The sequence below is a fragment of the Gavialis gangeticus genome, unplaced genomic scaffold (assembly GCF_001723915.1).
Source record: "Gavialis gangeticus isolate Ggan-Ray unplaced genomic scaffold, GavGan_comp1, whole genome shotgun sequence".
NCBI lineage: Eukaryota > Metazoa > Chordata > Crocodylia > Gavialidae > Gavialis > Gavialis gangeticus.
The window spans coordinates 141,673,230-141,698,178 of NW_017729022.1; the positions used below are offsets into that span (position 1 = coordinate 141,673,230).

Consider the following 24,949-nt stretch of genomic DNA (forward strand, 5'->3'; position numbering starts at 1 on the left):
GGAGGCGCTACTGCACTGTCAGGGCAGCCAGGGTCTGGAACCAACTTCCAAGTGAAGTGGTGCTGGCTCCTACCCTGGGGGTCTTTAAGAGGAGGTTAGATGAACACCTTGCTGGGGTCGTTTGACCCCAGTACTCTTTCTTGCCATGGCAGGGGGTCGGACTTGATGATCTGCGCAGGTCCCTTCCGACCCTACTAACTATGAAACTATAAGACTTAGTCTCTGTGAATTTGACCCATGAAAAGCAGTCATTTCTCTCCCTCCCTCCCCCCCCTCTAAATATTACCATGTAGTGGCTACAGTTGCTGAAAGATGCAAAGATTGTCAAGTTCAACACCTGGTGAAAATTTAGCAAAATGCTTGCAAGCATGGTTTTGGCAAGAGTAGGCCAGCTTTGTTCTGAACAAACTAGATATATCTCTGCAGCACAGGAAGGGTTAAGATTTGTATTTTTGAGATGATAGAAAGATACTATTTGAAGCCTACAAAAATCCTTTTCTGTCTTTGGAGTGAGATAAATCTGCCCATCTGCTAAGAAGCAATGAAATTGTGATTGAAATCTCATTCTCTTGAGACAGTTCTTCCACATACTTTTTGTGGGCATTTTAAGGTTCTTTATAGAGTTGAGAAACACTGTTCCTCTGGAGATAGTAAAAGTTCTAACTTCTCTCAATGTAAGTCGCCTCACCTGACATCTTTGTGCTGTCAATTAAGACATTCGTTATATTATTTGATGCATTCAGATACTCTTGAAAGGTCTAGCGGTGATATACGTGGGCACTTGCACTTAAACTTGATTGACATTTGACTTCTGAGGCTAGAGGAAGCCTCGCAGATTGATTAGACGATAAACTTCATTGTCAGAAGGGAGAGTGTTGATTGAAACCCTCCTATTGATTGAGTCCCCTGAAGTGAAGCATTGTCAGACAAAAAGAGAAAATAGCAGGCAGCGTACACAAGAGCATTAGAGCCAAACTGGCCCCAGGTCAACATGGCCCATTATAAATATTCAGAATTATTTTTTAAGGTGTGAGGGAGGATAGGGAGTGACATATCTTTTAAATGTCTATCTGTTTTCAGCTTTTTAAATCTTTTGTAGGAGCCATATGTATGGAACCTGGCTGTTACTTTTGACTTTACACCTTTGCATTGATTGAAGAACTGAGCCTTCACCCCCACACCCCTTATATTTCCTGTGGTTAATTTTCAATGCTCTACAAACAGGGAAGAAATTGATCTTGATGTCGCTTCTTTTCCAAATATAGTATTAGAATTTCAAATTTAATTGGCTCTTATCATGGTCTTCTATCAAGAACTGACTTTTAAAAGAGGAAGATCCAGTTCCTGAGACCAAGCAAATCTTCAGGGTATTTTATTACTGCAGTAAATCAATGATTATAACAATACTTTATATTCTGCAACTTGTAGAATCCTATAGTAAAGGGAAAATTCTTGCCTAAAGCAAAGATATAACGATTACTAAGTTGTGTTTTCTGTAATATATAACATTAAATACATTTTTAAACTAATTAAATTAATCAAATATAGGTCTCCATTTCAGAATATTTATTTGAATTTCAAGCTGCCATGGCATCTCATTTCCTGTCTGACATAGCATTCATTGGATTTTCTTGCCAGATTCAAGTATACTATGCTACAGGATAAATAAGCAGATAGAAAGATGTCTTGCCTTCCCTTGACTTCTTGAATGGCCAAGTGCTTAATCTTTCTTTCTTGCTCTTGGGGGAATGTAACTCTGCTTTAAATTGTGATTTTGCCTGAGAGGATAACTCTTCCCATGCCCTATTAAGTAGGGAGGTGCTAGTTTTTTCAGACAACCTGGCTGTTTGCTAAGTGGAAGTTTCTTCTCTTACCTTTGTGTGCACAGGAATGTATTGGAAGAGAGGTGAATAGAATGTGAGGTCTCAAGGGTCTTGCCTTCAGCTTCACAGGCCTGGCATTTGATAGGGAGTGGGCAATGGATTATCTCAGAGTGCTTTTGCCTGCAGGCAATTTTGTGGAGTATATAACAGTAAAGAAGATAGGAATTGGCAAAACACTTGTGTGATTTACCATATGCATAACAAGATCATTCAGTGCCCAGAGTGGGTGGGGAAGGATGGAAGACCAATCACTGGAGAGCAGCATAGGGAGATCAGGAGAAGGGAGGAAGAGTGGAGTCTTACCACTGCTGTCCTCAGAGTGAAGGCTGCTAGTGCTGCTGACACTGCTACTATAGCAGCGTTGACTTGGGCCCATGAACAAGACAGCCCCATTTACTCTCCTTTGCTCCCATGTATGTTACTGAACTCAGGTTGCATCTGCTTTGGCAAAGATTCCCTGGAGGGTGGGGGGAGGAGGGGAAGGAGCACCATTTTGCTTACCTCCTCCCCTCCAGATACACTGCTGGGCACATCTTGTATCACTGGGCAGGGGCAGCTCAGAGCAAAGACTCCCAGGGCAGGCATGGTGACAACAGTGAAGTACCATGGGTCTCTGGTGCCCAGGGGCCAATGCATTTCTGCTTCCACCCCCCCCCCCGGTCCTTTGCACTGGGAACTCCTCTGCTCCCTCCCCAACCCTGTTTGGTTACCTGTTTCGACCAGGAAGAAAATGAAAGTCCCGGCATACCAGACACGGGGGGCGGGGGTGGACGGAATTTCTGGCGGACGGAATTTCTGGCCAAAACAGGTAAGTAAACACCCAACCCGCAGGGCAGGCAAGCAGGTTAAACAACAAATGCGGCTGCCACCCACATGATAAGAACTCTGAAGGGCTCAGCCGGCACCCCCCCCCCAGCTGGTGCCCAGGGGCTATGGCTCCCTCCTGTCCCCCTCTCCCGTCAGTCTGCCACTGGGTGGCAAAGATTCCTGGGATCACGGTGTGACTTCAGCACCCCCTTGATAGTCAATGCCTGGAGCTAGTGCCCCACTTGCCCTCCTTAGTTATGCTACTGCATGTATATTATAATGTGAATATAATGTGTGTAATAGCAGGAGGAACCAGGGGGTAGTGCTGTAGAGCTGTGTTGATTGTTAATATGGACTGTAACTCCCAGAAACCCCCAGGGACTGGAGGGGGGGAGGAAGCAAGAGAAAAAGGAAGAGGAAGTATGAGGCGATAGTAAGGTGAAGAGAGAGCAGCAAGCAGGTGGAACCTGGTCAGCCCTACACAGAAGAGTGCACAGTGGAGCTGGAGATCTCACTGGCTCCATCAGCCAGGACTGTGAACTGAAGGAGCTGGACTCAGACTTGAGGGCAACTGCAAGCTGCTGTTTGAGTGCTGTAGGGACAAAAGGCTTGTTGTGTGAGGACACCTCTGGAGGTGTGTGGGAAAATTAGGATGTTGAACATGTGTTACCACAATGTTGAAACTTCTTTACCTTTTACCTATTCCCTGTCTTTGACCTGTTGGCTTGTGACCCTAACCCCTATATAAAAGTTGGAACTCCCCCTTGCTTCATGTGCCAGTTTCTGGGGCTGCAGGGGTGGCACAATAAGTTCTAGTTTCATAAACAGTGATTAATTGAAGCCCTTTACTGTAACAGACTGAGTTTTTTTAGGCCAAGGTGACAGGGGCTAATTGTGCTGGCATCAGGACATTATCAATAACATTCTGTAGTTTCAAATGTTTAGATGTCTCACGAGTTTCAACTTTGCTTTGGTTTCCTGGAGTTCTAATGGCTAAATTTCTTATTTTCAACTAACTACACTGTTCTTATACCTATTTTTACCTTTAAACTGTTTAACACATGGTTTACTCTTAGCCTAGCATCATGTTAACAGTGGTGTAGAATTGCCTGAATAGGGGTGTCAGCCCCCCTATCACTTCAGCTGCCTCCCAATTTTCAGCTGCTGCAAAGCTCAGAAAGCTTGTTTGGATCTTCTGTGGCTCTCTTCATGTAGCAGATGGCTTGTAGTGAGATGGCTTTTTAGGTTCACTGTAGTTGGCCTAAGAAGGTTACCAGCAGCTTCAGGGTAGATGGATCCTAAGAAACTTTAAGGGCTGATTGTAAGAGGCAGAAGCCCATGACTGTCTAATAAGACTGACAAGAGACTGAAGAGAGGTCTTCAGTAACACTTTTAAGGTCTATAGGAGAGATGTAGCATCACCAGTCTGCTGGTATCTCTCCCTCCCCTCCTTTCTCTCTAAACCACACATACATTCTTCCCTTTCCTCAGTCCCAGCCTCTCTCCTCCTGCAGAAAAAGGCAACTTGCCCATTAGGGTTCTAGGAACTGAAGCGGGCCAGGAAGGTATTTTTCTATTGCTGTTGACTAGCCTCACACAAAGAACCTAGTTTTAATTGTCTTTACTTCTCTGTTCTCAAACTTAAATCTACTAAAACAAAAGTGTTTGAAGAATTCTCTAATTAGCAAACCTGCTTTCATATAATGTGTCTTAATTTACAAATACCCTGCCTGATTAATTTCCATATTAGTCAACAACATCTCCTTTTTTTTTCTCCTATTAACAATCCGCCCTTGCAATCAGTTTTCACTTTGAGGGCAATCTCTGTGAAGGGAAAGCCTCCAGCCATGATTTGATGCCTTACATTAAGGATATCAGAGATGGCAAGTCAGTTTGATGTTGTTGGATAAAATCTTCACAACTTTTAAAGCTTAATTGACTAATTTTAAGTCATATACACCCTAGTTCTCTACTATTATAAACAAGTTCAGTACATCACTTTTTTCCCCTTTCTGCTTCATTTTGTAGCTAAGTAGAAGTAAAAACAAAACAAAAATTCCAAAGAAACTAATACTGGTTGTATACGATGTTCATTTTTAGCAGTGGACATTGTTGAGGAACTTCTACTGTTAGAAATTGTTCTAAGACAGGAAGCAACAGAGGAGTTCAGCCCACATCTCGCGCACCCATCTCTTGTTCTTCCTGCCTTCTCCAAACCAGGGAGCAGCCTGGGGAAGATGTGGGCAGCAGAGGCTGTTCTAGCCCTCCTAGTCCTGGGAGGCAATCAAGTGCTGTGCTGGGGGTAGCATCTTCCCTGCAGAGCACATCAAGCCTAGCACTGGCAGCTTCTTCCTTTCACAGCACTTCAAACCAGCACCTCCAGTCCCCTGAGAAGCAGAGGGAACAAGGACAAACCCCAAGCCTGTTCCGTAGGCCAGGCAGTCTCATATGGGGGAGAACCAGGAAGCATTGCCTCCTGCTGCCCTCCCCTACCAAACTGGTCCTGGAGGGAAGGGTAGCAGTGGCAGTCTCCAGCCTGGGGTAGTCCCCACTCTCTTCCTTTTCCCTCCAAAATGGGAGAAGAGTGTGTAAGTGTTCATTCTTGCAAGAGAAACTCACAAGGGATATCTTTCAGGCTGATACCTGGAAGATCTTCTCCCAGAAGGGACATTTCACCCAGGAGAGATTGAACAAATGCTTGTCATTGTTTCAGGGGAACAGTGATTCTTCTGGTAGAAATGCAGTGTGTATACACAGCCACTATTTTGAACTCTGAACATTCATATTTCATGAAACAGTCGAAGTCAGTACCAAGTATCCACTTATACTCTGTTATCTAAATCAAGCATTTTAGGTCAATTTTCCTTTGTTAGTGGATAAGATTGGTGAATGCAAAATTGAACTCAGAGCTAAAATTCAACTACTTCAACTTATTTCTTCACCACTTCATAATATAGTACAATACACATTGCTTAACAAAGCTACAAATTAAAACATTATTAAACTTTATAGGTCTGAAGAGATTAAGAGAGTGTGAAGAAGAGAGTCATTTAAATGAGCTTTATTCACTGCTCGGATATGAAAGATAGGTTAAGTTCAATTCAAGCCCAAAAGCCCCCATTATGTCCCTATTATGGCAGATGATGCAGTAATGAATCTTCATAATACCAGCAAAGGCATTCTGCACTGACAGGGTTGCGGAGATAAAATGTACTTATAGCTACAATATCTTGCATATTAATATTTAATTAAATAATATAATTTGAAAATAACATATTTATTAAGTCTTTGTGTTTGCAGAGGGATTGGAACAAAAAGGCCAGCCTCCATCTCCAACAAAGTGCAAATCAAAGCAAGTGGAAGACCTACGGGACGATAAAGAGGGTAGGTGGTATTAAGGCTTTTCAGAGTCTGTCATCAGTGGGTTTTTTTACTGCAGGACAAAGATTTACTTTCAGTTAAGATAAGCAGAATAGAGTGTGACAAGGTGTTCTCCAGCAGTGGCCATGAAGTCAAGGTGGCCAGTAGTGGCCTGGAGTCCCTGCAGCCCTCATTTTGTGGACAATCACCCCTTTAGTCACCTGCCATGCACCGACATCTATTACTTTTATGATGGAGGCTGCTCCAGGGCTGCCCAAATTGCTTTCTCAAATGACCACCAGGTGCCCATGGTCACTGCTTTGTGTGCTAATCAACTAACTCCATTCCTCCCCTACACTATGCCTCATAGATGGCATCTATTGATCTCTTCCACTTAGCCCCTTCTCTGGGGTACCTGGACTCTCTATGGTCACACTCTCTCAGTCCCTCAGTCTGGGCTCTAGACCCCTCCCTGAATCCCTAGGAACCTCCTTCTCCCATTAATTCTTCTCCAAACCTCCAGGCTGCTTCTTGCTTTACTTTCCCAGCTGCCCTTCTGGAGTTGCAACCATCCTGATGAGGTTCTCTTAGCAGGCTCCAATATGTTACTGCTGGCTCCACTCAGATCTGGGCTTATATCCTACCTAACCCCAGCCTTCCTCCAGGGTCAGATGACTATAATCAACCCTGGCCACACCTGCAGGCTGCCCCAGCACTAGCTTGCCTGCTTCTTAAGGTGGGAGAAGCATTAAGCTTCCTGCCAGACACAATACTTTTCTTTTAAAATATTCCCAATGTCTATATTTATTGTGCAAGTATGTTTTGGCTTAGACACTGGGAGTGAATTCTGCTACAGTTATATTTTCTATCAAAGGAGATTCAAAATTAGGAATGATTTGCTGATGTAATAAACTATTTATTATTGTTGCTATAAATGAAATAAGTGCTTTGATGGGGTACAACTGATGATTTCAAAAGTAATATACATTGCATTATGAAACAGTCAATGTCTGGTTAAGTTAAATGATCAAGTAAATCTACTACCACTATCACCTCACACTATGCAATAGCATTTTTTTTCCCCTTTCTGGAATAGAATCTGGTATATAGGGGCATTTATACACATGCTTCAGGAGTTGTGGGGGGAGGAGGCACTTTAATGAGAATTGGTCTCAGAGCTGCTCTAATTAAAGTGCCTGGAGTGTCACATACATCAGCATCCTCAAGCTGAAAAATGGTAGTGGGGGAGCTTTAACTAAATCTCATCAAATGAATTTTAGTTAAAGTGCCCTTCCTACCATTTTCCAGTGTGGAGACACTGATACATGTGATGCTGGAGTCTGCTGGAACACAGCAATTACCATGCTTGATTAATTACCAGCAGAAATGATTAATTACCAGCAGACTTGATTAATCAGCCTCCCTGTATGTGTATAGGGGCCCTACGTTTACAATGTATTTATGTAGTGCATGACTCCATATTCATACCCAACTACTTAACTCCATCCAAGTCAGAAAAGGACTAATCTTATGTACTCTTCTGAACAGATATACTTTTCTAACTAGAATCTACATAGGGAAGCTAATCTATGGGTGCAGAAGCAGTACATTGTACTAAAAAGTGAAATCATTCTGGTGCTGGATCAAATTAAAATAATTTTAAAGGAATCAGAATCTCATTGATAGAATTGTAGTCATATTAGAGTCCAAAGAGGATTATTAGTACATTTTGAGAGTGCAGATTTGTATGTTGTTTTGAGACATGTGCCTCCACAAAATGTTTGTTAGTACAAGGACTGATAGTGATATAATTCATAAGGGGAGCCTTGATCATTTATTTTTTAGACAGTTTCTTGCCATAAAATACCTTTCACCCAAAGTTCCCAAAAGAACATGTTTAAGTCTCCACCTGAGCATGTCATTACATAATTTTCATCATTTTGACCTAGTGCTGTGACTAGTGCTCCTAAAATACTGGTGGTATGGCATGAGTCACTAAGACCAGAAAAATAAAAACATCCATCACATTAAGTAACTGTGAGTAACATCCTATCACTAACCTTGTGATTGTTTGTTAATAGCAAGTATTTAGAAAATGGATGTTATTATCTTCAAGGTGTGGAGGGACTCAAGAAATCTTTTTCAGCCTTCTTTCTCATTAACTGTATATTGCTGAATTGAACCCACCTCAAAATCAAATAGCAATTTCATCTCTAGATTATCATTTCATTAGAAAATCTCAACAATGGCAAAATAAAGATGCCCATTTAGCTGCTGGTTGAGTGCTGTAGAAGATCATAGATAATTGAAGCCTGATGATATCATTTTCTCTAATGAGGATAAACAATGATCATTTTAATGGCTGTTATTATGGTGGGGGCATTATTTTGGAAGCCTCTAGAAACTAGCTTTGCCTTAGGGCCCTGCTACATGTTCAAACTAAAACCAGACAAAAACCAGTTATAGAGCTGTTACACATTTTCAAGCACTAACTTTATAGTTGGTTGGCTCTTTTTATAGCTGAATGGTCATTTTTATTGTGTAATAATTACCGTACATGTGTGGCTGGTCTATATTTATTGCACAATGAGCTAGTTAATTGCATAATATATGTAAGGTGCAGCAGAAGCCTCAGGCACTAAAAATAAAGAAGAAACTGGATGCTGTAAACCCACAAGGTTCTCCTTTCATTGACAAAAGAGCTGACATTATTCCTTTAGCTACTTCTGCATTATGGCCTCCCAGTTTTACTATTCCTGTTAATGTGCCTTTGTGATCTAGAGTTTGCTTTGTGGAGTACAAAAAATGTATTGAAAGGATGAAGTAAATAGCATGGCAATGGAATGATTACTTTACCTTAAAGTATAAAATACCTGGACTCCTTGAATTTGATGCCATCCAGTGGATTTTGCTGATGCAGAATTGAGGCCTGTAATACATAATCACTGCTGCAGAATTTAATCTATCTGGTGACAGAATTCTCTTCTCCTTAGGCAGAAATCAGGTCTGTAATGCATAGGGTTGAAAGTCTAAATTTAGACTCGAGAGTCCTTGTGATGGAAAAAAGTAATTAAAGCATCCACTGAGGGGAAAAAAGGGTTTGGGTCAGATTTCTGTAGAATTACCTTTGCCTTAGTTTTCAAAAGGCATCAGGCAGTTAGGCCATAGATACTGAATTCCTATAAAGTTGCAAAGTGGCCGGATTCTAATGTAATGCACCTGTGAGCCATTTCAATTTAAGTAAATGGGATTTGCACACATTTATCTGAGAATAGGATTTAGCCCCAGATAAATGTTGTCCTAATTATTACCTAGACTGTAGTTTCTAACTATCTAAAAGACCTCATGCACCATCCTTGCAGATGAAAAAGATGTGAATACATGCCACTGCATTATCCAGGATGCTGTGTGTGTGTGCTTACCTTCAAAACCAGCCTCTCTGTTTGGGGTTGACTTTAGGGAGGTTACCTCACAATAATACCCAAGTTCACTGGCTTTAACATATTTTTACTTTAGGAGATCGTGGACATGTTTTACCTGAATAGTATTTTAACTGTAAGGGCAAGCCTAAAAGCATATTCATTAAATATTAACAACATAATATTTTTCCCCAGCATGGCATCGTCAGTAATAATAAAAAGGCTTAGAGAAATTACGAGAAGAACGTAGAGTTGTTCTGTATTAGCTGAGGTGTCTCTTTAAAATGCAAGTGAGAATATGTGAAGAGAACCTAACTTAGTCTATTAACAGCCTTCTGCTACCCTAACTTACTCCTGGATCTTAAAATACTATTCTGAGCACAGTAACATCTCAGCAGTGTTATTTTTCTACCACATGCCCAGCTGCTTTGCTGGTTTGAGATGAGGTAGCAATATCTCTACAGCATGGCTAACATCTCTCCAGAAGATCATTGAAGGTTGATTCCTATTTTACTACTTCCTCTACAACCAAGGAATGTCAAATATGTAGTTCTGTGTAGGGAGTTTGTTTTCCAGTAAGTGACAATAAATGCTTGACATGTTAATGAAAGCAATTTAATATGGAGTTTCTAAAGTATGAATGGTCTCTGTTATTAAGCTATTTATTATATTGTTCTCTGTATTTGAACTAATGGGTGAAAAAGCTAGTGTGAATTGCAGATCGTATTTTGCTATTGGTCGTTTATTGTATTCTGTGGTATGTTATGAGGTAGCATTGAATACTATCTGGAAGGAAATAGAAAAAACATTCTCCCCCTCCCCCAAAAGGTTCCTATAGTATTTCAGATAATTTATGTGCAAACAGGAAACTTTTGTAAAGTGTTCTGGGTGGGTGGAATCAACTAGGTATCATTTTGATTTTATTATCAGTCACATGCACTATATGACTGGCTGGTTATAAAAACCTAAGGGGTGAAAAAGTCAAACTAGGTATATTCTACCTTAATGTCTGCAAAACTCTCAGATTTTTAAACAGACATTGTAGACAGCAAAGGTAGTGAAAATCAAGGTTAATTTGCAGACACAGGAGTCTTTTGCTTTACTTATTTGGAAATAACTAACACTTAAAAGTACACCTGTCCAAAGCATGTTACTACAGTCAATACACACATTTCAGGTCAGATGCTCCCATCACTGTCATTCCTACTAAGTAAAAACAGAGCTAAAAACCCCCTCTATAACTCTTCACTAACCCTCCTTTTGCCTCAGGTATTCACTGAGTTGGGTGACATAACAGGTACTTCTGGAACTACAAGGTAGAAGATCAATTACTCATTACCTCCTTCTGAAATCTCTTAGGAAAACAGAAGAAAGCCACTGGAGCACAGCGCCATCCACTTCTTTCAGAGGCTATAGATATGTTACCATCATATGGTATCAAAGGAAATTGGTAACTCTAACAACATCAAGTTGGTCACTTAAATCTTTCTCCATCATCAGGAGATGATTCACCCATGTTATCAGCACCCATGTTATGCCTTCTTCTAGTCAGCATCCTGACAGCACGATCAGGGCATTTGAAAGCATGCAGATGCCCTACATATTGTCCTGCCACAGCTAATTCCATAAACGTCACCAGAAATGGAACTCTACTCCAGCAGCACGGACACTGGGATGAGCGAGTGGAAGCCGAGAGATCGAGAGTTCAGAGCGATAGCAGAAGTGCTCATGGCACAGCCATGTCAGATTCCAGTGAATCTGTAAATTCTGCTAAATACCTTGTCTCAAAGATACAAGGAAGGAAAGGACCAAAAATGGAAGAGTAGATTCCATTCCATAAAAAAAAAGCTTGTTAGCGTCAAGAGATTTTCTTTTCAACAGGCCTTCCACACCCATGTGGAGGCATTTTGTGGGAATTGTGCCCCTAGATCAAATTTGTCTGCTTTCTGTTCACCTGACTGGAAAAGTTTGCTAGATGACCCAAGCCCAGAGGTCAGGATGAACACAAATCTTCTTAAAAGCAGCAAGCAGAGAGGTGTATTCTTTTGTCTGAAAGGGTCATCAGATTACAAACCTCTTAGCTTTCAAGTGCAGCCTCAACTATCTGAAATATTATTCAGCAAATAGGCAGGGATCTGAGCTCACCTAGGGATGTATGTTCTTACTGCTCAGACAAGGCATATCTCCTTTTACTTTGAAGATACAGAAAGTTGAGACAGAGTGCAGTTATAGATCATCTTGTTAGTTCTTTGGGTTTAATGTATCTGATACCCAGATAATGTTATTCTAGTAAAATTCTTACCAGTGACTTCAAACCTTTTTATCTCCAAAGGAAGAATTTTGATTGTACATAGATCCAGAGTTTCTTTGCTTAACAATCTGGGGGTTGAGCGTCAACCTATAATTACACTGGGTGGACTGAAGTTTAGGTGGATTGCATGAAGTGTCTTGTAAACTGTCTCATTGATAAGCATATTCTCAGAAATGGATTTCTTTTCTTAGCAGTCTCTCAGTTATGGAGTAACAGCTCAATTTGCCTTCTTCCCATTCACTTCATCTGTTAAGAGATGCAGTTTGGCTACTGTTTCTTTCACTCTAATTCCTGACTCGAAGCACTTAGGCACATGCTTAGATATTTGTAATCCCATCCCTATTCAGTTGAACCCTTAAGAAAGTGCTTAATTCCCTCTGAAGGGTTTGTTATTTAAGTGCTTTGTTGAATGGCAGCCTTAAAGTTCATGTAGCTGCTATTGGCACCTAGCATTTTCCAGTAGCAGAAACATCAGTGTTCATTAACTCTGTCAAACACCTCGTTAAAAGCCTTGTAATTCTATTCCCAGGTAGTTATCCCTCTTTCTTAAGAATTAGATCTAGTGTTAACTGGTCTCACGGGGCACTTTTACATGTGCTCTGGAGGTGGGGTGGTGGAGGCGCTTTAATTAACCTCTTAGAGTGACTCCAAGAGCTGCTCTAATTACAGTACTGCTGGGTCTTGTGTATCAGTGTCCCCATGCTTATAAATGGTGGTGGGGATGCTTGAACTAAAGCTTGTTCAATGAGCTTTAGTTCAAGTGCCCCTGCCTCCATTTTTAAGCATGGGGATGCTGATACACAAGATGCAGGAGGCTGCTGGAGCGCAGTAAATGAAGACAGAGTAATTGAGTCTGCGCCAACATACTGGAATTCCAGCATGTCAGAGCAGCCTCTGTGGTTGTGTATAGATGCCCACGCATTCCCCTTCTGATAAAGTTTCCAAGTGTCCTGCAGTTTATAGCAAATGACTGTTTTGCCATTTGAGTCAAGAAGTAGCAGTTATATCCCACTATCACATCCCACAGGGCAATAATACTCTGCTGTAAACCTCAACTCCAGTCATGATCATTCAAATGAACACATGGGCACATAATTATAATAGAAAAACATATAGCCACTCATTCAGCTTTGAGGCGAGATACAGATATTACACTTTTACAAGTATAAGTGACTGGAAACTGGTCTATACCCAGCACAGAACAGAAATTTGGTGTGCACAGGCTGGTTTAAAAATGGTAGAACCCATTTGCCATTCTAAAATTTGCCCCCTGCCACTAAAGGATGAATGTGTGTTCTGTTTGCTACTGACCTAAACTACAACACCTAGAGAAAACTATGTAACTTAGATTGATTCTGCCTTGGGCTTTTTGAACTGTACCTAACCTCAAAGTGCTAGCACTTACTAAAATTGTTTAGCGGTTAAATTTTAGACTGTCCTCCTTTCGTTTTTACCACTGAACTAAATCATTCCTTTTAAATAAGTTGTATTACATATGTCCTCTGAAAAGATTATTTGAAATTAAGATAAAGCACTGCAGAAAGATTTCTTTCAGGAATAAAAATGATCAAACATGGTGGTGAACCTTTTCTTTCTAATACAGATTAGTTATAATTAAGGAGGTGCTATTAACCCCTTTCTAGTTTGGTTCATGGCTCCTTACTTTTTCTTTTTTCCCCTAAATTTGTTCTCTGTTTTGACTGATGACAGTGTTCAGGATATCAGATGAATTTGTGTTCCATTTAACTGGAAAAAAATAGACAGCGTCTTCTACTGTCTCCAAAGTGGAGACAATTTCTTTAATGGTTCCTTAAAGATATGTTTACTATGTTGGTGTGGCTACTAGAATTTCATTAAATTGCTGCATACTCATCACACAGAGCTAGAAAACAAGCTTTGAAAATAAATGTTTCACCTAGTGATTAACTCACTACTAAGTATGCTCTTACCAAGTTTGAACTATTATTTTTATATAATTGTGTGTGCAAATTTATCTGTTATCAGGTAAATAGCAGAAGTTCCTGTTTTCACTCTAAATAATTTTTAAATTGACTTTCAATCTATTGAGACGAAATAAGATTCAAAGTACTAAGTCACTAAGGGCCTTGATACATGGTAAATTTAACTCTTTGCCCCTGGACTGGCTGCACATTGACACTTTTTAAGTGGTTTAAAGTGCTTGTCATTCACTTTAAAGTTATGCCACTCCAGGGCAAGATTATTTCCAATCCACCTAATTTTCTTCCTGTTCCACTACCATGACGATGGCCATGTCTCACAAATATTCTGCCCAAGTTGAAGCCCTCCAGTATCCCAGAATGCAGTGGCCCCCTCCTGAGTCAAGGCAAGTGGGGATGCCAGAGCTCAGCGGGGCTGGGCATGGCAGCTTACCCCCTGGGGATGTTGGGCTGAGGCAGCCCTGGAACACCTGGTGGCTGCAGTGCCTTCCACTGCCACTCATTCTGGCTCTGCTGCCACTAGCAGCAAAAAAGGATCAGGCTCTTCAGAGCTTAGGCAGCACCCAGCCAACAGTAGCACAGGGGGCAAGCTGCCAGCAGGCCGGGCGCTACCTGTGCTCTGAGGGACCCAGTCCTTTTTTTTTCCACCTCCCACACCTGGCAGAGCAAGAGGATCCTGCCCCATCCTTCCCTATACAAATGCAGGGAGCTGGGCACATCCTGCCCAGCCACAGTGCAGCCTCAGTCTGCTGGGAAGCAGGAAGTACAGGGGGAATTCCCACCCCCTGCTTGCTGCTACCTAGGAGACCCAAGATGCCTATGGCTGGGCAGGGTGTCCCCAGCTCCCTGTACATGGGGATGGAAGGACCAGCTTGCTGCTCCTGCTGGGCAGAGTGAGTGACTCTAGGGCCACAGCAAGCAGTGAGGGGGTGGTGTTGGGGGAGGGAGAAGGAAATGTCTTCCTCCCATGCATACAGCCAGGGACACCCTGCCTGGCTGGAACAGAACCCAGGTCTCCTGGGGACCAGCAAGCTGGGGTGGTGGGGGGCATGGAAATCCTTCCTCCACTTCCTCCCACACATGTAAGGAGGCCAGGGAGCTTCCCTGGGGCTCTTTGCTCTCACTGAAACTGACAGTAGTTTCACACTGAGAGCAGGGCTATAAAGCTTGAGACCTGGCAGCCCTGCTCTCAGCACAAAGCCACCACAGCTTGACAAGATCAGAGAGCCCTAGGGAAGCAGCTTGGTTTGGTCTAACAGTGACAGCTCTGTGCCAAGAGCAGAGCTGCCAAAGCCCGACAGCCCCACTCCCGGTGTGGAGCCACTGTGTCAATTTCAGCAAGACCAGAGAGCTCCAGAGAAGTGGCTTCCTCGGGTCTTGCTGGTTTCGCTGCAGCTGACACAGTGGTGGGCCCTCTCTCTGGCCGGCAGGAGCAGTGAGTGGGTCCTGCTCCTAGTCCTGCCCCTGCTCAGCAAGCCTCTAGTGGCAAGTCACAGCTGTGACAGTCAGAGCAGGTTTGTTGCTTTATCGTGTGCCTGTTCCACTAAGCCAAGCAACACTAAGCTGATTAACATTTGTTCAGCTTACACCGTAAGTTTTAGCAAGGCTCTTTGCTAGAAAACAAGCTTTGAAAATGAATCTCTTTTTCATGTAGTGACCATCCCATTACCAAGTCCCCTGTATGATTTTTATAGAATTGTGTGTGTGTATATCTTTTATCTAGTAAAAAGCTGAAATTCCTATCTTCACTTTAAATAATTTTAAAATTGATTTTCCACCTATTGTGATGGAATAAAGTGCAAAGCACTAAGTCACGAAAGTGACTCATATAGTGTTGTCAGAGAGGAATTATATGCAGTGACAAACCAATGTACCTCCAGGGTACACATCTGTCAAGGAACTCATTTCACATTTCTATCCGTTATGTGAATAACAATAAGCTACCATGATCACTCAGACTCAGTGCAGAAAAGAGTGGAAGCCCCAATGCTTATGAAATTTTAACACAACAAATGCTTTAAGTGGTAATGCATACATTTAGTGAATGTTTTCCTGTTGGGGTGCTTTTATTTTTTTATTAGGTAGGTTATGCTGCTTTTAACAAAACTAATCTTATGTGTTGCTTTCTCCAACATTTTCTTCTTCCTATTACATTCCTGTACCCACACGATTGCAGCACTGTAACAAACAATGATAGTATGTCATTGGAGCTTTTTTTTTTAGTGCAGCTCAGAAAGGAAACTGTCTTCTGCTTATTAACTGGGTATTGTTAACAATATACTACCTACTTCATCACAATAACACACTCTATTATGTACTCATGAATAATGGATCAATTGGTACAGTAAACACAAAACCAAAGATCCTGAAGAAACACTTCTGATGGTTCCTGAACTGAAACACATCTTTCTTTCCCACTTTCTTTCTGAGGCAGCATTGCCTAAAGGAACAGGCACAGTGTTGGGAGTCAGGAATTATTCAGTTCTTTTCTCATCTCTGCCATTGACTTGTTGTTTGTCCTTAATTAGGTTAGTTCACTTGAGATTTTTTTGATACTGAGAAGACAATAATACTCCCTCTACAGCACTTTGTTCTGTAGAATTCAAAGTACTCTACCAAGGTTTGTATTATCATTTCCATCATCTACATGAGGGTGACATGCAGGGAGGCTAAGGCCAGATTTTCAGAAGTGTCTGCTAATTTTGGGCACCCCAGTTCTTGAGGATTCCATCCGAGACATTTATGCCTTTAATTTGATTTGTTCTAAATAGTAAGAAATGTAGTTGAAATCAGTAGGATTGGACTGCTCAGCATCTCCAGAAATCAAGATTTGTGTGTCTGAGTCAGAAACCCGTAAACCAGAATATTCAAGTTTAGCGTACACTTGTGAAATCATTGGTCCCACCAATTTGCGCAGGGTCATAAAGTGAGTCAGCAGCAGACCTGAGAATACAACTCGTATCTTGTGCCCAGTCTATCGGATGACAACATCTCTTCTAACACAAATCCACATTTCAAGTGTTGTGAGGTTCTAGAGACTCTTAAAGTCCCTTCCAGTCCTAATCAGGGCCTGATCCAAAGACCATTAAAGGCAGTAGGGATAACACATGATGTCTTTAATGAGGTTCTGATGAAGCTCTTCAGCTTTGCTTAGTACTTGGACCAAGCAAGCGCAAAGCAGTTCTTTTTAATTGTGCAATTATGCTCATATACATCAGTTTTATATCTTCTACACAGCACTTTACAATCATTCACTAAAGCCTTATATAAAAATGAGAAGCTAACTAACTGGTACTTAACTAGCTGGCTTGGCAAATTGATAGCAGTGTGTTAAATTCTGCTTCTTCATTGAGGTAAATTGTTAAAACAGCAAGCAGGGAATAAGTCTCATAACTCCATTATGCAATTACTGATGCTTAATTCTTTCCTAACCCCAGTTAAAGTTTACCCCATAGGGTTATACACAAGTGGTGATTAAGACTGACCTAAATCATAATTTAATTAAAGAAATTAAAATGCAGACTGAAAATGCAACCTCAGGCCACTACCCTAATGATTAACTTCAATGCAGTTGTAGTTCTACAATAACAGGGCTTTTGTGTCTGTATATACGTAGGCTTTGTTTAATTTCTGATATGTTTTTACTACCTGAGTACTCTGAAATCAAATGCCACCTTTAATCATGATCCTGCAGCCATTTATGATTATGTTTTCCTTGTTGCATGTGAATAGTTCTGTTCAAATGAATAGATCTAATCATACATGTGTAAATGGCCTATACTCTTACTTGACTTATCAGTTATTTCCCCTGTGGTCTCCCAGGAGGACCATATCATCATCCTCATCCTATCATTGTTGTGCTATAAGAAGGTCATTTGTAACTGTATTGTTTCTTATGGGCCAAAGCTTGGCTCACTGTGTATGAATGCATTCCCGAGAAAAATAGGGCCCAACTCAGGGCAGCACACACATTATCAGATGGTCATAACATTTCTGGCTGGAAAACCATAGGGAACATACAGGGATTTCATTTCAGGTACTATGCCAGGGCATAATCTAGTATAATTCAATGTCTAGATATGTGATACATATACTTGTGAGAAATTTCTATGAGTAACATATGACCCCTACAGTAGCCCATTGTGCACTTTATTTCTACTTGAAGAAGTAGATTTTTTTAAAGAAACTTTCTTTTGGTTGTTTACTGCCAAATGGTAGACAACATGAATGATGCTATTGCAGGGTATTGATTTCCCATCCTTGAGGGATGGCATTATGCCAATTTTCATTTGTCCAATGGATATTCTCCTTTTCCCTTAGAAGTATGATATAATTTTGACTCTTTAAGCTCCTGTAGTTTTCTGGAAAAAATAGTCCAGACAGTCCCTGGTAATTTTAATGTTGCATTCTGACATCTTTTCCTAAGCTGAGCAGCCTGTTACTCCACAAGTGGTCCTACTGACTGTTTGTTAAGGAAGGTCCATGTTAGAAGAATACAACTATCAGCATTTGTTGCTTATTGAGGCTGTGAAATAGGAGGATCCAAGTGGTCAAAAATAATATGTTTGACTTACCATATTTGTAATCAGACTAATAAATTGGGTACTGGTCTATCCATCTGCTAGCAGTTACAGAGACAATGAAACCCTGTCTCGTGCAGGAGTTTGGAGATCCTCTCGTTGTTTCTAGATTTCTTGTTTCATGCCCCTCTCATCTGATTCTTGCTTGTTATCGTATAATTTTGCTTCATTTTGGGACCACTATTACACATTAAACCCCTCTGTTATACAAGGCAGACCTAACAAGTTCAGATTTGCCTATTTTTCTAGGTTGAGTGTGTATTGCCTCTTGCCCTTCCTGCCTGTGAAGGTTTTTAATAATCATGGTTTGGCCTGCTTATTACCCTCTCATCCACCTTATAAAATGAAGGTGTGTATCATCTTTGGAATGTTCTTACTGGCACCAAACAGATGGATGAGGAGAGAGTGCAGGCTCCTATCAGTTGCAAGTTTTGCAAATGAAAACAAAAAGTATTACTAGAAGCCTGTATTACTGTGACTGATGTGCTTATTTTGTCTGTACCGTGCTACTGCAACTCAGAAACTCCTGTTTTTCCACTTGCCTGCCATTCTGTGGGAAAAGAAACAGATGTTTCCATTTGTCTTTTGATGTGGCTCAAAACCATTTACATTTGCTGGCCTAAAATGACACAATGCGTCATACACCACTCTTTTCTATCATCTATGGATTGAATGACAGTTTGCTACTCAATTACTAGGATAATGGAAAAGGAGATATTATGAGGACAGTTGTCACCTGTAGGAGTTACAGTTGCCAGCTGCTGCTGTACTGGAAAGAGAAGGATGGCACTGTAGAAACTATGCAAAGAAATAGCATATTTTTATTATTACTAGTGTCATAGGAAAGACTCCTGGGGAATGAATTAGATCTTGTCTTTTCCTATTGAAGAGAATATAAATATGAGAAAGACATAGCCACTACCCCCTTAACTCGTTGCTTCAAATAATGTTATTTCAAATCTTTCTATTTGCTCTCCCGTCTTAATTGCTAACTTTTTCACCCTCCACGAAAACAAATGCAAGTCTCACTCCCCTAAAGGCATAACTCTCTAAGAATACTGGTTCCTTTGGATAAGATGGAATTGCTTTCTATAATTATCTGATTCAGAGATTTTGCTAGAAATGGGGAATGCAGGAAAGAGGTGTCCCATTTACAGACCATTGAGGCCCATTGGGGCAGTGAAGGCAGGGCTCCATTGTTTCTTTAACTCTGGAATGAGTCAGATGTGATGTGGTCAGCAGCACGCTCCAGACATCTTTAATACCCCATTAGCTCCTGGTACCCACTGGATAGAAGGCTGGGTGGGCCTCAGCGCTGCGCAGCGTCCATATAAAATCTCTTATAGTCTTCCATCTTGAAAGACCAAAATAAAATACAAATTTCTTATATATTTCTGATTGTCTTTGCAAGTAACATGAATTAAATATGTAGTACTTTATTCACCATTATATTACTCCTATGTAATAAGTCAGTATTTTTCCATAGAATTACCAGCTTAAAGTAGCATGCTAATGAATCCAAGGCAGATTATTTAAAAACTTGCTATATTAATATGACTTTACACTGACAACTTGTGCTTTGAAGAAACTGAAAACTTTGAATCAGATTATGAAAATAGTTGATTTTAATTTTAAAAAATAGTGTTGCTATATTGGCATTTTTTTTCTGTATGTAGAAACAAGTATTGACAAAATTGCTGTTATTTTGGTGAATGCAATAATTTAGATGCAAAAATTATTCCCAGCAATAAATATCAGTAGTTCTTATTAAGGCCTGACCTGCTTTTTTCTAAATATAATTACAAAACTGAATACAATTTAGTTAACATTTAGTAACACAGTGGTCACAATGAAATCCTATGTAATTTTGCCCTTTGCTTAGTTATGGAACTGAAAATAATTCTATAGATATTACGGTTAATTACTTGCAATGGATAATCATAAGGATTTCACTAGTGACTATTTAAATATTGTTTTACCATATATCTTGAATATGTGGTTTCAAACCGCAGTGCTTGAACTAAAACAACCTTATCTTCCTGAAGAATATCCCATAGCATCAAAGCATTCTCCTGTAGCATATTAGCTATTTACTGCAAGTCTTGCAAAATAACAGTTTACATTTTAGTGTGTCTAATTTCCCATTTGCGTGTGGTCCCCATACTATAACTGGACAAGCAGGTTGATAAATAAAATGCTGGTCTTATCAAATGCGTCTGGTCATCCATGTAATGTGATTTTTACAGGTTAAAGCCCATTCATGAGCTAAGAAATTATTATAGCTATCCATCCATTTAGGCCTGTAAAAATCAGTATGAACAGTTACAGCCCAGCTAAAGGGTTAGTTTCTCAGCTGATGTAAATCAGTACAGCTCCATGGATCCCAGTGCAACTGTGCTGATTTATACCTGCTGAGACTCTGCCCCAGATGTCTCAGATAGTGTGTAAAATACATGCTAATCTGATCAGCTAAGGATGTAACTGTATGTGCTGTGGCTCAGAATAAGAATGCTTCTACACTAGTTCCACCTGCTGGATTGTGAGAAGTATTACCTGCCAAAAAACTAGGTAAGTAAAATGTCTGACTATTGAATGGATGTTAGTAAAATTAAATATGCTACCGCAAGATGCACAATATTTACTTATAAAAATACACTCTTTTTAAGGTTGGTTTGTTTGTTTGTTTTTCTTCCATCAAGCTAGACACATTTCTGCTACTGCTGTTCTCCACAGCAGACCCCCCATATGTTAAAAAAAAAAGCCAGGTGGCTGAAATAGGGAATGACAATGCAATGCAGTATATAAGTTGTGATACTAAAAAAAAAAAATCAGCTACCAGATAAGATCACAGCAGGAGGAGACAGCAAGATACATGTTTATGATTATCAAGCCTCTTTTAGGTCTGGGACATGAGTTTCCTTTTTATCAATCTCTATGCTCTGGAGTCAGTTCCTAGAATTCCTCATTAAATCTGATACCTAATTGTTCCCTCTTAAAGCATTCTGTCACCATTCTGAAAAGAAACCGAATAACCGCACTGGTGATATTTGATGCAATATGTTACAGCTTAGCTTTTAGGATTAAACTGGGTCTAAAATAGGGTTCTCTGTTATTGAAAACACAGATTGCCTTATTCATTCTTAATCAGTTCAGGCAGAAGGTCAAAGGAGCTTGGTACTGTGTCCATAGCCTCTCTCTCTGAATACCTTTCTCTGGGGTAACTTGTCATTTGGTACCTGCCTGCAGTCTAGGAGCTGAGTGGAGGAAGAATGGCTAATGAAAATGCATACAAAGCAGTGGAGAAAACAGGGTATGAATGCGAATGCAAAAAGATTGTAAAAACAAAACAAAACCCAGAAATCATTAAAGCACTAGACCAATCTCTGGTTTGTTGGTTTATTTGATTTTCCCCTTATATGCCTTCTTAGTCATTTGCCATGCATTTTTCATGCTTTATGTGAAGTAGTGTCGAGGTTTTGGGTTTAAAAATAAAATTCTGACTAATCTGTTGCTACTATGGTCAGCCTGCATAGTACTGCTTGCAATAGGTTGCTCAAATCTAAAATGTGGCTGCTTCAAAGTGCTTGTATGAATGTTACTCCAGAAAAAAAGGTCTTTTGAAAGTAAAAAGGTTTATAAAATAAGTAAAATAACAATCAACCAATAAGCATATGTATTGTATATGTCATATAAGTATAGATAACTTTGCTGTGCATTTAGATGTTTCCTGGGGTATGGAACAACTCTGCCTATTGCTTTAATCTGCCACCCAGTTTGAAATGTGACTATTTTAAATGTAACATTTTATGTCTGCAATTTTTCAAATTTCTTCCACCTTCACATTTTCCCTACTTTATTGTGGGGCCTTGTTGTAAATTAACAGTTTATGCTACACTGATTACCATTAATATCAATGCTACTGTTACCAATAAAAAGATATTTCATAAACAACTTTGCTGTGGCTTTTTTTTTTTGTTAGATGATAATGGCACAGAGGAGAAGCAGAGTACTGAAGAAACTGAAGGCCGGAGCCAAGAAGCAGGTTTGTGCTGAGTTTTTTCAAGCATTCTCCCAGGCTTTATCCACCTTGGTGAACAATAACCTTAGTCAATGCTATTGACTGAAAACGTTTGTAGGTTTTCACCAGATTAACTCAGGGCTTGTGCAGTTCTCCCATTGGAGACCACAGCTCCATTCATTATGAATGAATGAATGAATGAATGAATGTATTGCAGTGCAGGAATGCAGACTCCCCTGTTTAAGTTACCAGCTCCACATTCCCTCCTGAAAGTAGAATATGTTTTGGTAATCCTCTAAGTAGAAAAAATTAACTTTCCATGCATATGTAGGTCCATGTGGCATTCTATAGGAGAGTAACATGGGAAAAATGAGTTTGAGGGAACGAGGAGAGTACTCAGAATTTATCAAAAACTGCTCTTGAAAGATTTAAAAGGGTACCTCTAGATTTTAGTTATTGCCTGCAAACCTTGGAAAATTGGGTTAGGTTTTCCATTCAAACAGAAAGGAGCAATATGAGAAAATGAAAAATGGCAACTTAATTTCAGAATTCATACAGCTGTATATGCAAATAGAAACTTTACAAATTTGTGTTATGAATGAATCAGATCTTTTAAAATAAAATGACACTCAGTGTTTAAATTGGATTATCTGTGATTTTCTTTCCTTTTGATTATATTTTTTTACTCTAGAAAACACTATTAAAGTAGTGACAACAAGAATTAAACATTTATCACAATAACTGAAGTCACAAGTCAAAATAGCTATAAATACCTTTGTTCCTCAGGATTTCTAACCTGGTCTTGCATGAAAGAGAATGCATTTCTTGATGATTTTTTTAATGCTGCCCTGCATCTCTTTTGTACCAGCTAACCAGTATATTGATAAAGTGTATTGCCTATACCTACTTAATTCAGACAGCATGAAACATCTACATAGAGTACTTCTTTATCCAGTCTAAAAGCGTTTAGTAGTACCTAGAAACATACGGCTGGAGAAAGCCAATAAGCATATGTAATAGAATGAAGCAAAAAGATACCCGACCTACATTACTGAGTCTATTAGTCTGCTTGTTGTGTTGTGGCTCCTTTTTAAGAGATGAGTTTGTATTACTTCAAACTTTTCCTCCCTTTTGGTTCTAGTCTGTAGCAAAAGCATTGACAATTTGAGTTCTGTTCTGCGTTCTGGCCACCAGTACTGTTCAAACTGCTGGTTATTTACTGAGGCCACTCTATAGCTGGTGTTATGCACTTACCTCTCCTCTGTATTATCACTTCCTCTCCATCTTCCTTTGTCTCTCCACAGTAGATGCACAGAGTCCAAAGACTATTGAAAATAATAGATATATTACCACTGACTTCAGTAGACTTTGGATCCTGCCCCCAGAGAGCTCTGAGTTCTTTTCATTCCCCAAGGGTGAGAAGTTTCCTTGAAGACTGCAGTATCATACAAGGAGCTTGAGAACAATGCCAGTTACCAATCATACTTCCCTTCTTAAATCCAACAGCTTTGCCTCTGCAGTGCTTGAAGGCTTAAGCAGCCAAAGGTCACTGAACGTGGGCCTTTTGTGTTATAGCAAGTTGCACAACTAGAATCAAAACTCTTTGAGAACCTTGCATAAACAGTGGATATCTTTGCCTAATGAACCCCCCTATACCAGCCTTAGAGTCTAGGATTCAGCTTTTAACTTTATAAATCAGGGCTTTACTTGTAATTCACAATAGCTCAAAGGGTTGTGCTTAATCTGGTTACATTATCATCTAAACATGCCAGATAGAGCCCACCAAACAGTCAGATATTTTAGCTCTACCTTCTAATATGGTGCAAATGTCACCTTTCTAAATTATAACTTAGTTGCTAGCAGTGTCTATAAGCTTGTGTCTTTTCAAAAGTAACTTGTCACTCCTACAGGCTAGCATAGTTTTTCATAGACACAATGTTCATACTTTTACTATACCTTATAATATCGGTACTCAACATATCATTACTTTTTTGCTGGGTGTAGACTTTTCAGGCCCCAGCCTAGGCAAACATGCCTTCTCAGGACAGCACTTTAAAGTTAGTGCTTGATGCACATGCCTAAAATGCTTTCATGTTTTCCTGGACTGGGCTTTAGTTATGGGTGTAAAGATCAGAGCTACAAAGAATGGGCCATATATTAAGCATCCTTCATCCACTGCTAACCTTCCAGTAATGACAATGAAAAGTTTGCATGAAGACTTAAAGTGGATTAAGACCTTAGGTACAGAGGCAGTTAGCTATTTTAGTCTGAAATCAGGCAGAAGATAGGGCAGGGTGACCCCTTTGAGACTAACTGGGTGAATCTGCATGTGCACTTTATGGTGGAACAGACTAATTAGCTGTGCAGTAAAGCATCACCACCTACACATGTGCCAATATTAGGATGCAATAAAATAATTAACTCCACCATAAGATAGTACTGTCAGGTGGGGGGTGGGGAGTGCTTACATGTGCTGAAATGCATATATAGATAGTGACAGGGCCTGGCTGGGTTATGAGGGTGCCAGAGTGGGGGATGCCTGCTGCCTACCCCCACGGTTTAACACCCTCATATACCAGTCACCCCCTTTGCTGCCCAACACAGCCACCTGGA

The 24,949-nt window shown here is 40.2% G+C and overlaps 1 protein-coding gene across 1 annotated transcript in view; it reads left to right on the plus strand.

Annotated features, from left to right (window-relative positions):
• MACROD2 (MACRO domain containing 2) overlaps positions 1-24,949 on the plus strand; it is a 1,830,990-nt gene that overhangs the window by 1,715,973 nt on the left and 90,068 nt on the right. Inside the window, exons 11-12 of the mRNA XM_019516252.1 lie at positions 5,991-6,074; positions 22,298-22,360. Coding sequence (XP_019371797.1) covers positions 5,991-6,074; positions 22,298-22,360 — 147 coding nt within the window. The remainder of the gene's footprint in view (positions 1-5,990; positions 6,075-22,297; positions 22,361-24,949) is intronic.